The sequence below is a fragment of the Antrostomus carolinensis genome, unplaced genomic scaffold (assembly GCF_000700745.2).
Source record: "Antrostomus carolinensis isolate BGI_N321 unplaced genomic scaffold, ASM70074v2 scaffold6341, whole genome shotgun sequence".
Lineage (NCBI taxonomy): Eukaryota > Metazoa > Chordata > Aves > Caprimulgiformes > Caprimulgidae > Antrostomus > Antrostomus carolinensis.
This window is the reverse complement of record NW_010294733.1, coordinates 1-13,961: the sequence shown is the minus strand read 5'-3', so window position 1 is coordinate 13,961 and position 13,961 is coordinate 1. Positions and strand designations below refer to the sequence as shown.

The 13,961-nt window shown below is 39.4% G+C and overlaps 1 protein-coding gene across 1 annotated transcript in view; it reads right to left on the bottom strand.

The window, feature by feature from the left end:
- SLCO5A1 (solute carrier organic anion transporter family member 5A1) overlaps positions 1-11,885 on the bottom strand; it is a 34,075-nt gene extending 22,190 nt beyond the window's left edge. The window contains exons 1-3 of the mRNA XM_010177727.1: positions 11,785-11,885; positions 11,086-11,312; positions 2,720-2,884 (exon numbers count right to left, since the gene is read on the bottom strand). Of these exons, the coding sequence (XP_010176029.1) occupies positions 2,720-2,884; positions 11,086-11,312; positions 11,785-11,885 (493 nt within the window). The remainder of the gene's footprint in view (positions 1-2,719; positions 2,885-11,085; positions 11,313-11,784) is intronic.
- Between the last annotated feature and the right edge of the window lie 2,076 nt (positions 11,886-13,961).

The window sequence follows — 13,961 nt, the reverse complement described above, 5'->3', positions numbered from 1 at the left end:
ACAGAGGATGTGAAATTAGAATTGATGTACTGTCAAAGAAATGCAGCTACTACAAGTGCCCTTCCAGAGGAGCTTCTAGGGCAAAGCAAAGCATGTACATCTAATCAGGACATGCATTCTTCTTTTTCAAAGGCATTTAGAGGAATAAAGCTTAAGATCTGATACTAAGCTGTTGTGCTGCACTTTCCTTCATTTTATAATGACAGTTTGGCTTACAGGAATTGTGCGTGTGCCAAATACACTCCCGGGTACAGTGCTCAGAGGCAATATTGGCTTTCAGTCAGCAATTTTCGAGCTTTGCCCTTTTTGTTGTTGTCAGGACGCTGCGGCACTGGAGGCTTTCCACAGCAGCAAAAGATGATCTTAACAGCTACTTATAGTCTGGGAACGGAAAACTGCAATATCTGCTAAGTGGGTTACATTTTGAAAGGGAATACCGTGGACATCTTCAAACCAATTCTGCCTGAGATACTTGTTACATCTGTTCTAGAAATAAAGGTAGATCCAATGTGTTTATAACCATTTCAGCAGAAGTTACCGGAGGTGCTTTATAATATATAGGGTGCACTTCTTCCAATTATGAGTTATTTGAATTGTAACTCTCTTTCACAAGTAAATGCACTAGCAAAGCACCTGAAACTTCAACCTGTATTTCTCTAAGATCTACCTGTAACCAAAAGTCAAAGTTCATTTTTTTTTTTGGACTTGAGAAAGCCTGGAAGCTGAATGCCACCTGCTCTACATATGGAAAACAAAGCTCCAAACAAGACAAGACTGCAGCACAAGATGCGCAAGTTCAGGACATGAAGCTTGGCACACAGCATTTTTGGTGATGATTAATGCTAGGTTTGTTTAAAAACAGAAACAAAATGAGACTTAAAGAATTCCTGCTTATGAACTGACAAAGAAGATGACCAATAAAAAATTTATATCAGTAACACAAAGAGATTCAGCAAGCAAATGTACTCAGCTGGCAATGTACATATGAACTATAGAAGTAGTAATATAAAATAACATGTAAGTCCTTCTTTCGCTAACAAGGAGGTCATAAACTGGACATATTTTTTGCTAGATTAGCCAGCAGCAATCTAATACAGAATCTCCAAGTTTCCTTTTCCCATTTTTCCTACAAAAAGAATTTATAAAATTAATAACAACTGTTGACTTTAACACTAAGTTTAGGAGTTGGGGTTGTGGAAGCAGTGCTCACTTGTCTGTGTTGCACATCCAGCTTCAGATATTTCATTTTCTGGTTCATTGTAATAGCCTTTTTCAAGCAATTTATAACAGGGAAAACAACAGATGTTAATAGCTGCACACCCTGGATAGGGTTATGTCATTTCTTCCTCTTTTAATGTACTAGCTGTTGAATATTTTGTCTGGCAAGATTGTTTCAGGTTTATCCTGAGAACAAAGTGAATTACAGAGCAGCAATCCCATCAAGGCTCATTACAGCGAAACTCCTATATGTGTGTAGCTACCCTAGGCTTCAGTCAGTGTTTCCTCCTTATATAGAGAACACAAAGATTTCATGCCCTGAAGAAAATGTCATCCCAGCAACCTCTCAAATAGAAGTCATCACATGGTGCTTCTCTGATGTTTCTCCTCTGCACTCTAGAAAGACTTCTCGCTTTTCTTCCAGCCACTGCAGGTGACAAATTATTCCCATGTGAGGTGTCTGTGTCTTTGTCTCTCTTTCTTCTACTACTTTTTGTCTTTTCCTTCACTGATGCCCCTGGGCAGCTTCACCTTATACTTCAGCCCTGATCCCACAACTCACTCTCCACTCCATCACTCCTTCTCAGGTGCAATAACTGGAAGTATAGGGGAGGAAAGAACTAACCTGCCCAGCAATTAGCAGCTATTCTATATGGGAAGCAAGCACTATGGGAGAAGCTGAAAAGATACTTATAAAGATAAGTGTCTGATGCAGCTAGGAGAGAAGGGAGATGATCTGCATAACATGGGCCCCAATTCTGCAGAACATTTTGGCTCCTTTCCCTAGGAAAAGTCCCATTTCTCCCTCCCACAAAGCAGTAGGAAGCTTAAAATTTTGTAGTTTGTAGCTCTGTTAGAAGTTGGACTTGGCTGTACATTGCTGTGGCAGCAGTGGAAGTGCCACACCTGCAAAAGAGGGGTCTCAGACCTGAAATGACAGGTGTGAGAGGATCTGGGGAGTTCTCCTGACTAGACTAGATTGTTATGCACTCAATGTTAATAAGTAACTAAGTAGAAAACCACAAGCCCGGAGGGGAGAGATAACTGAAGGATGGACAGATAAACTACTTGTCACTGGGGGAAAAGAAAAATTAGGATATTTTAAAGATCAAAGACAAAGTAGAATTCACAAAAAATAAGAAGAGCTTTAAAAGATCTTTTAAGCCACACAAGTTGCAGTAATGTCTGTTGGTTTTCTAGCTTGTTTTTGTTGCATTTTTCCTCCCTGAAGACCATTAACACATTAGAAAGTGTCTGTCTAGGCTTATGCAAAAAAACCCCATCCCTTTAACAATATAAATGGGTTCATATCTTACTAAATACATATAGCAAACATCACAAAACAGCCTGAATTTGAATATGAGCAAATACACAAGGTGGGATCCAATCACCTGTCCTTACAAACAAGCACAAAAGTTTTTGGTTCATTCCTACATTGATTCATTTTATTAGTCAAAGAACGCCAACCCTTTCGATGTTACACTACGTGGCAGTGCCTTACCAGTGTAGATGCTGGCATTGGAAGCTGGGATGCCAAACTGTGACTCGATGAACTTGGGAATGAAGGTAATAAAGGCTGTGACAATGGCACTCTCAGCTGTGTATGACAAACTCACAAAAAGGAATGTCATGTTGCTTAAGATCCTGACAGCTGCTCTTGGAAGCTCTATAAAATGACAAAAATGACAAATGAATGTTATAAATAATGAGCAAGAAACAAAGCAAACTGAAACAAAACAAACTGATTTTCTTTGAGAGGGGCTGACGATAATGGCTTGCTAGCATCTGGCTGCATTTGCTAAGCGGAAGGGAGAGTGCATATTTGGGACTGAAATCTTCGCTGTCTGCTCTTACCCTATCACACTGCATTGCCCACAAACACAACTGAGGCCTGCTTTAACAAAACCATCTAAAGAAACAGGATCTACAAAGTAACACTATAAATGAAAGAAAAACAGCAATAAAATGTAGTGATTTTGGAATTATTCTGACATATTGTTTTGAAATTCTCTATGGAGATAATGCATATCACTCTACTGAAGAGACAATACTGAGTTTTGCACTCCACAGGAGGAAAACAGATCACATACTCCCCCTGCTCTCTCTCCAAGGACCACACTTGGAAGCTGGGATAATAATACTATAATATGAAAAGGGAACTTAAAGATTTTTAGTTAAACATTTTTCTACATGATTTAAAAGTATTTACAATAGATGTAGACAAAGCATACTGTAAAAAGTGATGTCAGTGATATCAAGGAATCTCAACACACCTTACATACAACCCATTTCATATTCTCAGAAGGGATAAAACAATCAATTAAAAATGAGAGCACATCATTAACTTAAACTGAAAAAGTATTCACAGATGTTGTAGTTATCCTCAAATTAAATATAAAAACCCCATGAAATTCAGCACTGCAGTTAAAAGAAACACTTAAAACACTTAATTCAGTCCTGTAGTCATGTCAAATTATCATCACAACATGATGATAACTTTATTCAAGACTTTTTTTTTTCAGATTAGACGGTGTGATTTTCAACATTTTTTTTTCCCTTGGTGCTTCTACCAAGATCAGATTTTCTGTTCCACTATTATATCTAACCCACTATGGTTTGAGTTTTTTCATTTGCTTTCACTTTGTACAGAAATTGAACACTGTTTGAATCAAAGCTCATTGAATTCAACTACAAGAGCACCCATTAGAAATAAAACATGTAGAGTAAGAACTCCCGAATGAGAATTTTATGGATGTTAAAAGTTGTCAAATAAAAAAAAAAAAAATCTAGTCTCACTTTCTCCATTGACTCCAGTAGGTTATCTGTATAAAAGCAAACAGAATTCAGACTCTCGTCATGTCAAAACTTGTCAGGCTGCAAATTAGCACTTAAGTTGTCTGACCATATCCAGACTTAGCTTATGACAGTCGTCAAAATTTATACTGAATTCATTATGAGTAGAGGGTTTATAATTTTAATGTAGTCAAATGCTCTCTTGCTGCCTCTGTGAAGAAACATATTAAACGTTAAATACAAAATTTGGTGGAAATACGCCATGAATAAATCATATTAAGAAGTATTCATATATTCAAATCTTAATGTTTTTTTACCACCTACATTTTTTTTTAAAATGTGGCACTGTTTGCAATAGAAGAACAGAAACGAAACAAGATAACAGGAGCATGTGACCATATAATATCAACACAAATATACAGAAACTGTAACTCAACTGTACACCTTCAGAAACTACATTACAGTAGCAAGTATAAAAACAAAATATATCAGTACCTATTGGCAAATAGGTTGTAAGTTCAAAATACAGCTGATCAAAGTTTACCTCATTCAAAAGGAAACGAAAGAGAGAGAAAAAAAAATGAGAGCTATAATACCATCAGATGTCAGCCCTCAAACCTCATCAGCTTTGGCTTTGTGTCTATTTCTGGGTTGACTTGGGTTGAGTTAGCTGATGGGAGCTGACATGCAAAAAGAAACCAAAAGGCAAGAGCCAAGATGCCCTAACCCAGCTTTGGCAAAGCCTCTCAAGGGGCTAGATGAGGCAGTTTAAGAGAACAGCTGCCACAGGGCTGCAGTGGAGCAGCTGTAGCAGGATTTCCTGGGAACAAGGTGCAGGATTGAGTGCTTCTACCCCTGTAACAGGGTGCCAGGACTGGTCCCTGCTGGAAACTGAGCTATTTGGTGGCAGCTGCTCACCTGTGCTGAAAATATATGGAATAAAATAAGAAGACAGTAATTTTCAGAAGACTGGACATGACAGAGAGAAGTATAATTTTATTAGGATGATGAAATAAGTGTTCTTTGTAGAAATAAGTTAGAAGTCCTTGGCCAAGGGCTGAGTCCAAGATCTTCGCTAATCTATTATTTCAAGGGGTTTAGTCCAAATATCATAATACCTGGTAAATTTAGGTCTCTGTGGTAAAACTGAGCTTCAGGAAAATGTCTGGTTTAGAATTTTTGATCTAAAGATGCTGAAGAACTAATTTGGTAAAAAACTGCAGAGCTAATGAACACTTTGCTCTGGTGTTCAGATGCACAGCTGCACTATCTGTTGACTCCTACTTGCATCTCATCTGAGCACTCAGTCTAAAGGTCATTATTAATTTCAAAACTAATTAGTATTTTCAAATTGGATTTCTACTGATAAATAGATAAAACTCTGTGCCTTGGAATAAGCACAAGTTCTCTTACACCCATGTGAAGGATTCTTCAGGGAACAGCTCTGCTGATTACTGTAATTTTTGGCAGCAAATAAAACAGATATTATTACCACCTGGAGCAGCTGAGGGTTGAAGCACTTTGTGACTTATAAAGGGCAACTGTCTGGCATACAAGCAAAAGTTGCTACACAGTAAGAAATTTTCAAATAAAAATAGATATTTAGAGTTAGTTCTTCCCCGATTTCCTCCTAGGATTATAGTCAAATCCTGTGTGACAGAACGTGTATTGCACTTCTGAATTTAAAAACCTATAATAAAAAGGCATTATAAGTATCTCACATCTTTCTAATGTTAAAAACTTTAAGGATCCTTTGTACCACAAAATCAATCATGCATTTAAAACATTTCAATAACACATTATTTTTGTGTGACTAGCCATTGGCCTAGGCTTTGATTTCAAGGCCATCATTAAACCTGTCACCTGATTTTTAGGAGGTCTTCAAAAAACATCTCTTGATTTTGCAAGTGTGCATCAGAAACAAACCTGTAAGAACAAAACTTTAAGGATCCTTTGTACCACAAAATCAATCATGCATTTAAAACATTTCAATAACACATTATTTTTGTGTGACTAGCCATTGGCCTAGGCTTTGATTTCAAGGCCATCATTAAACCTGTCACCTGATTTTTAGGAGGTCTTCAAAAAACATCTCTTGATTTTGCAAGTGTGCATCAGAAACAAACCTGTAAGAACTTGTAGTTTCCCTCATCCTGTCATTCGAACAAATAAATCTAAAACTGAAATGACCTTTTAGTATGGCTGCAAACACATTTACTCTTCTGTATGGTAATTCAAATCTTAAACATCCTCATCTTCTTCCCTTTTTTTTTTTTCTTTTTTTTTTTTTAAATAACCTAGTATGTAAATAAGAGTAAACTGAAACCTGTCTTGATGGACCGGTTTGCTACTCTGTTGGCAATTTTCTTCCCTTCATGGTCTTTCACAGTATTTTTTATCACAGAGTCACAGAATATTAGGGATTGGAAGGGACCTCGAAAGATCATCTAGTCCAATCCACCTGCTGGAGCAGGAACACCTAAATGAGATCACACAGGAAGGTGTCCAGGTGGGTCTTGAATGTCTCCAGAGATGGAGACTCCACAACCTCTTATCTTGTCAGTATTCATTTTCTTTCACTAGTATGCTGGACCACTGCTTGATTCATGGTAAGGGAAAAGCATAAGAAAAATCTGCAAGCAATACAAATATTAATAACTACTGCTCTAAGCAATTCTCTTAAAGCATTATAAACAGAATTTCAGTAAAAACTCTAATAATTCTGACTTCACCTCCTTTTTCATAATTCAATATATTTTCTTTCATCCGTGTTCCTTTGCATCTAGCCCAAGGCTGTGAAATGAATACCAGGGGAATAAACCACCCCAGTCCACAGAACTGTCAAATTGCAGCCCGCCAATGAAGCCCCTTGTAAGGGTGAGACAGATATTAGCCAAAGAACCTCTTTTGTGCTGGTGCTGCAAGCCTGGACAGCACTACCCAAGTCTGCAGCTTTGAAGGAGGCTGCCTCCACACTGAGGTCTTGGGCAGCTTCTACTCTTGCACAGTACAAGGTAGAGCCAAGATTTGAGACAGAATTTCTGGTTTGTTTAACACCATGCATTTTTAGTCACACACAACTACTTCAAATATATTCTGCATGGAGCTAATCACAAAATTCTAGAATAATATTTTGCCATGTATTTCATTCCATCATCTACTCACATACCATACAAACAACCTTATTCAACTTGATTCCTCAAGCATTTTCAGTACGTGCCTCAATTACCTGGGTGGTGGCCAGACCATTGAACAGCCTCTAACATCCCATGAGGAGTAGGGAGGTTTGGAGCAAGTTTGATCTGATTATTACTTTTGCTAACTTGGTTTAGAGCAGCCCCTCGAGGCTCCAGCTAACACTGCTCATCACTGCACAGGGCCATGCCAACCTCTTCTATTTTGAGCTCTTCAAGATGGCCTGAGATAGGGTGAAGAGGGAGTGACTCGCTCAAGGTCAGTGGCACAGCAGGATCTCCAGCCCACGCTCTGCTGAAGTCCCTGACATTTACAGTGCTCACCAAGTGCCTCCGCACACAGCCCACTGTCTCCTCCTCCTCTTCCAATCCCTGCCAACTCATCTTCGGGTACTGCAAAAACTCCAGTTCAGATCCTGTGATGAAGGAACACTTCAGTGGATTTACCCTACAGCAACGAGCCTCTCAGCAGTTTTTTACCTTTGCTGATGCCCTGACAAGTGTTATTATCCTGCCTCAGTGCCTGGAAGGGACTGACTGGGAAAGGCATACGACATCTGGTAGACATGAAAAGGCAGATAGGAATACTCCACATTTAAGAAAGGGCTGTGCATAGGGACAAAACTCAAAATGTTAAAAAGAAAACCAAAGACTACAAAATACGTGTAATTCATTAATATCCTTCAGATTAGATCAGTACATTTTAGATAATATAGACATTGGTTTTCTTTACACCGCTCCTTTATCCAATTGCACAGTAAGTTTCATTATAGTGGCAAGTAAAAGGGCCTGCAGATACCATTTCCATAGACAAAACCCTAAGGGTATCCACGTAATAGGTGAAAACAGTTGTTTTGTCTGCTTAGGTTCATGATTTATCTGCATGTAGGGGATTGAACCGTGGCTTCTTCATTATAAATCTCCTCTAGCTCATGTTATCTACACTACTTCTATTTCTCCCAATAAACTGCATCCAACTTGCTTCCTCCTGTGACCTATTAAAAGTTTTATTTAATATTTTTGATACTTGCATCAGAAGTAATCTCTCTCTCACATTGTTTACTTGCAACATAAATAGGAAAAGACTGAATTCCAAGCCCTTGCATCTTGAAACATGAGAAAAAGCAAAGATACATTAGAATTTTTATCTGATCTCAGCTCTACCATGGGCCAAAATAAAGCTCAGGTCACTGAAGTTGGAGGTTTACAGCTGGAGCCAGTTTTGGTTTATTTATTCAGCCTATACTGGCAGCCACTGCAGGAGAAAGGACCCTAGCCCTCTCCCATCATGCCTTCTCAATGCCTTTTCATTAATCTAGAGAACTAACTTACATGAAATTGGGGCAAGTTACAGCAGAACAAGAATCATTTTGCCAGGCTTCCCAGGTAAGACAACAGCATATCAGAAGATGAAAACAAACAGCTTCTTCCCTGAGACTTTCCTTACCAAAGCTGCACAGACTTTACAGATTTAATGACACTGACCTCTGTCATGGCAGACTATGACAACACTGATATTTATTAGTACAGAACAGAAGACGTGACCTACTAAATCATCAGTCTCCCGGCTACTGCCTAAGTGGAGTTTCTGCCCATCGTACTATAAAAGGATGAAGCCCTGAAATTCAATGGGAGGTATAAATGTACATTGCATCTCAGAAGAAGCAATGCTAAATGACTTAGACACATGATCCTTTTTTCCTTCCCATTATAAATGAAATTACCTCAACTGAGAACCTTGAGGCATGATCACATTCCATAAAGCCCACTTAAACTTGAAAAATAATTAAATGATAGTGCACTCCTGCTGCAGGCCCTCTTTACTAGGGTAAATGACACCTAATGGGAAAGCTATTATCAGCTACTTTTCTTTGCGTTATCTCAACTCCTTTGGTATCATTTATAATCACTTATAATACAATGCTGCTTTTCGCTGTTCCACATGGTGAAGTTTCTCCTCTAGAGAAAATGAAGTTTTGTATATGAGAAGCTCTAATGTGGTGGCTCCACTGATATATTAATATAGGATTTGGTAGAAAGTATGGTACACATGTAGGCAGATATAGTTAAAAAAAAAAAATGCTAAAATGAGATATACAGTAGTTTTTATTTTTGTGAGAGAAAGTACTAGGAAATATTCTCCTAAGACTACACTTGTTTTCTGTGTATCTGTTATGCCTGTAGTGACATAAGATGACCTGGAAGGTGAAACAATGTACAGAAACAGAGAACCAGCATCAGAAAACTCATCCAGATGCAGAGTTTGTCTGAATACCTGTATCTTTTCCAGGCACACCTACAGGATGAAGCAGTCCCTCTGCTGTGACATTGCCTGCAATGATTAGGAAGGAGCCCAGCAAAGACTGAATTCCCCCTTCACACTTCCCTAAGTTAGTGAGAAAACCTTGACAGGAGTAGTCCTGAACTACTTTTGCTATTCAGAGGCCAGGAGACTTGAAGGCAAATAAAGAAAACAGCTAGTTTTATGGATTTAGGAGAAAACATTATGTACAGGTACTCACAAATACAGGGAATAGAGAGGATTCATTAGAAGGAAGTGGACAACATGCTTTTCTTGCTTCTCCACCACTCTTTTAGCTACATTGATAACAAAGGGAAAACACTGTTCTGAAATATCCGATATTACGGTTTTACCTTGCTTGCTCTGTGCCTTGATTAAGATGCTGGTTTTAAGCTAATAAAATCACCACAAGCAGATTCTGGTGTCCTGTTTTTTTTGTTTCCTTCCACAGAAATAGTACAGATGTAAATGCAATGTAAAGCAAATCAATATGCACATGGGCAAACATTATTTATTTAGAATTACACTTATTTTAGTCTAAAACCAGCACGTTACTTTTGCTAAGCCTTGCTTAAATATAAAGAGCGATCATAAATGTGTCATTAAAATATATGGCAATCATTATATCCTGGACTGAGATCCAATGCAAAAGCAAAACTAATTTTCACATCAACAAACTCTTATTTTGAGTTCAAGTTACATCTAATGGTATAAATGACATTTCATGGTTTCTCCTTGTCCCATTACATTCATCAGGCTACCACAAAATGGCACAGCCAGCATTCGTATCATGGAATCCAAGGAGGACACAACAGCATTGACAACACAGCAGCAATAAGACACATTCATTTTTGTCCTATACTATTCAATATTATGACACTGTTAAGCCTATATTGTCAACTCCAAATGTATACCCTTCCCATTAACTCATTTTTAACAATGCCCTTCTTCCCATGGCATTTTATCGATGATTACTACTTACTATTGGATTTAACATTAATGGTTTACTTCTTGAATTAAATAAAAATATCTATTACTTGTCAATCTTTCGATGTCTTCTTGCTTCAAAATGAGAACAGGTTTCATTTGTCCTAGCCTTCTGAAAATAAGCACCTTGTAGCACAAAAGAGCCAGGAAAGGAACATGAAACAAATAATCTTTATCAATTAACTTACCCAAATGCATGAATGTAACTGAACTGCCATACTAGAATTCTTTTTACTTGTTTCACTTATATTTTAGAAGAGTGCTTTATTCTGTGAAGGACAGCTTAAACCAAGTATGACAGTTACAAACTGTAAGGTGCACAAATATGTCTGGTAATAGAGGTCCTGTAACTATACGAAATAGGCTACCTGTTTGTTACAAATGCACATTAAACACTTCAATAATTTAAATAAATGGATGTCTAACACTGTATTTTGTAATTTTAGAGGACAGACATCTATTAAAATCTCAACAGCAAAACATAATATTAAATACAGGTTGTCAAAACTCAGCCTTCAATTGCATTCACATAACCCTAGCTGACCATGTATACAGAATTTAAAGCACTGAAAAATTAAAAATGAACTTCACCTTTAACATTCTTTCCAAATCCCATAGAAGCAGGAACTGCACTGTCTGCTTGTATTTTGCTATTTGTTTTCTCTTTCATGACTTCATCATCACTTGAAACATCATCAGAGTTCATCTTCTTTTTCTTTTTCTTTTTTTTATGTCGAGGAGGGAGCTTTTTCGGAAAGGTAAACATGGGAAATATCACAAGGAGCATTGCAATGGCACAAAGGAGAAATCCACTCCACCTAATGCCAGGAGACATGAAAAGAAATGAAAGCCAGTGCATTACATGAAATTAAAAAAAACAAAGTGATTATTATCGGCTGTACTGGTTGGAAAGACATTTGCAAAATATGGAACATTGACATTAAGAGTAAAGGATTGGAGTGGAAAAGAGCTTTCACTGCACTAAAACCCTTAATTAGAAGATGTTTCTGTTAGCTAGTCTACTGATAAAGGAATTTATCTAGAACCCACCAAATATTATGAAATAGTGTCAGCTTTGAATTCTTGTCAATTTCCACTTTTGGTAATTATTCAGTACAGAGTGCTGAGAAGTAGACACTCACTTTTACTTTGCCTTTCTCAGATGTCTCCCAGTAAAGCAATACAGTATTCCTTTGGAGAATATGAAAAAAAAGTTATCCATGGCATGAGAAGATAAAATGTCCAGATGGATACATCAGGGCTAAATCTGTTCTGCTTTCCAGTGCCTACCTCTCACTGCCCTGGCTGTCCAATTCTCTCCTTCCCCAACAAAGAGCTCCCAAAGCCTGGCTGTAAACCACTAATGTGTTGCAGTTCACGCCAGGGTTCATGCCTAAAACTCTGCAGCTCTGTTCTGTGCCCACAACCTGAAACAGCCCTTCACAAAGAATTCCCTCTTCCCTCCCTCCATCTTAAAAGAATGGATATAAACAACCCTGCAGTGATGCCTTGGCTCACACGGAATGACCTGAGACATACCCAGAGAAGGGGTAATGTGTGGAATGCCGGAAAAGTGCCCTTCAGACTGCAGGCGTACAATTATCCTCCCTGAGGCAGAGAAGCTTAATGAACTTTACCACAGCACCACAGATGGGCAAAAGGGCCTTACTAGAAAGTACTCTAGAGTTAACCTTCTGCAGTCAGAAGGATGATTACAATAGAGTATCAGATAACATAATTTCTCCTCCAAGTTCATCTTGTAATGAAAGACTCCAGTGAAACATGGATAAACTCACATAGATGCTTCCATAAAGAAGGACAACATCAGAATTCACCCACAGGGTTCTTCCCGTGTACTGAAAGTGTAATTCTCACTATATATTAATCTGTTTGTACTGGGTTTACATGGCAAGGTTTTGGTACTGGGGTGGGGGCTGCAGGGGTGCTTCTGTGAGAAGACACCATGAGCAGTCCCCATGTCAGACAGAGCCAGCTTCAGCCAGCTCCAAAACACATCCACCACTGCCCAAAGCTGAGCACATCAGTGATGCTGGTGGCACCTCTGCAATAACTTATGTATAAGAAAGGGTAAAAAACACTGCAGAGCAGCTGCGTGAGAGGAGTGAGAAAATGTGAGAGAAATACCCCTGCAGACACCAAGGTGAGAGGAGAAGGAGGTGGTGCTCCAGGTACCAGAGCAGAAAGTCCCCTGCAAAGCCAGGATAAGACCATGGTAACGCAGGTTGTCCCCCTGCAGCTATGGAGGGGCATGGTGGAGCAGATATCCACCCCATGGAGAGGCTGTGCTGCAGCAGGCTCCTGGTAGGCACTGCAGCCTGTGGAGAGGAGCCCACACATGAACAAGTTTTCTGCCAGGACTTGTGACCCATGAGGGACCCATGCTGGAGCAATCTGTTCCTGAAGGATTGCACCCTGTGGAAAGGACCCACACTGGAGCAGCTAATGAAAGACTATCTCCCATGGGAGGGACCCCACGCTGGAGCTGGGAAAGAGTTTTTTTGTGACAAGGAAGGAGCAGCAGAGATAAAAGTGTTACGAACTGACCACAACCCCCATTCTCCTGTGCCATGCAGGGGGAGGAAAGAGAAGAGTCATGAGTGAAGTTGAGCCTTGGAAGAAGGGAGGGGTGGGCAGAAAGTGTATAGTTTTATTTTTAATTCTTACTATCCTATTCTGCTACTAATTGGCAATATATTAAATTAATTTCCCTAAGTCAACTCTGTTTTGCCTATGATGGTAAGTGGTGAGTGTTCTCCCTGTCCCTATCTTGACCCATGAGCTTTTCATCATATTTTCCCCCCCTGTCCTGCTGAGGACAAGTAGTGAAAGAGCAGCTTCATGGGCACCTGGCAGCCAGCCACGGTCAACCCACCACACTAATCCACAGGAGTGTTTGGAAGTTTTGGTGAAGCCAATCGCATTACTGCAATATCAAACCATGACAGTGAAAAACTGAAGCTCTTTGCTTTCATATCACAGTTTACAGAACTGTGGTGGGTTGACCCTGGCTGGATGCCAGGTACCCACCCAAGCTGCTCTATCACTGCCCTCCTCAGCAGGCCAGGGAAGAGAAAAATAATGAAAGGCTCATGGGTCAAGATAAGGACAGGGAGAGATCATTCACCAATTACCATCATGGGCAAAACAGACTCGACTTGGGGAAATTAGTTTAATTTATTATCAATTGTATCAGAGAAAGGTAATGAGAAATAAAACCAAATCTTAAACCACCTTCTCCTCACCCCTCCCTTCTTCCCAGGCTTAATTGCCCCCACCCCCGCCCTGCTTCCCAGGCTTAACTTTATTCCTGAACTCTCTATCTCCTCCCCACAAGCAGCACAGGGGGACAGGGAATGGGAGTCATGGTCAATTCATCACATGTTATTTCTGACTCTCCTTCCTCCTCAGGGGGACCACTCCTCACACTCTTCCCCCACTTCAGTGTG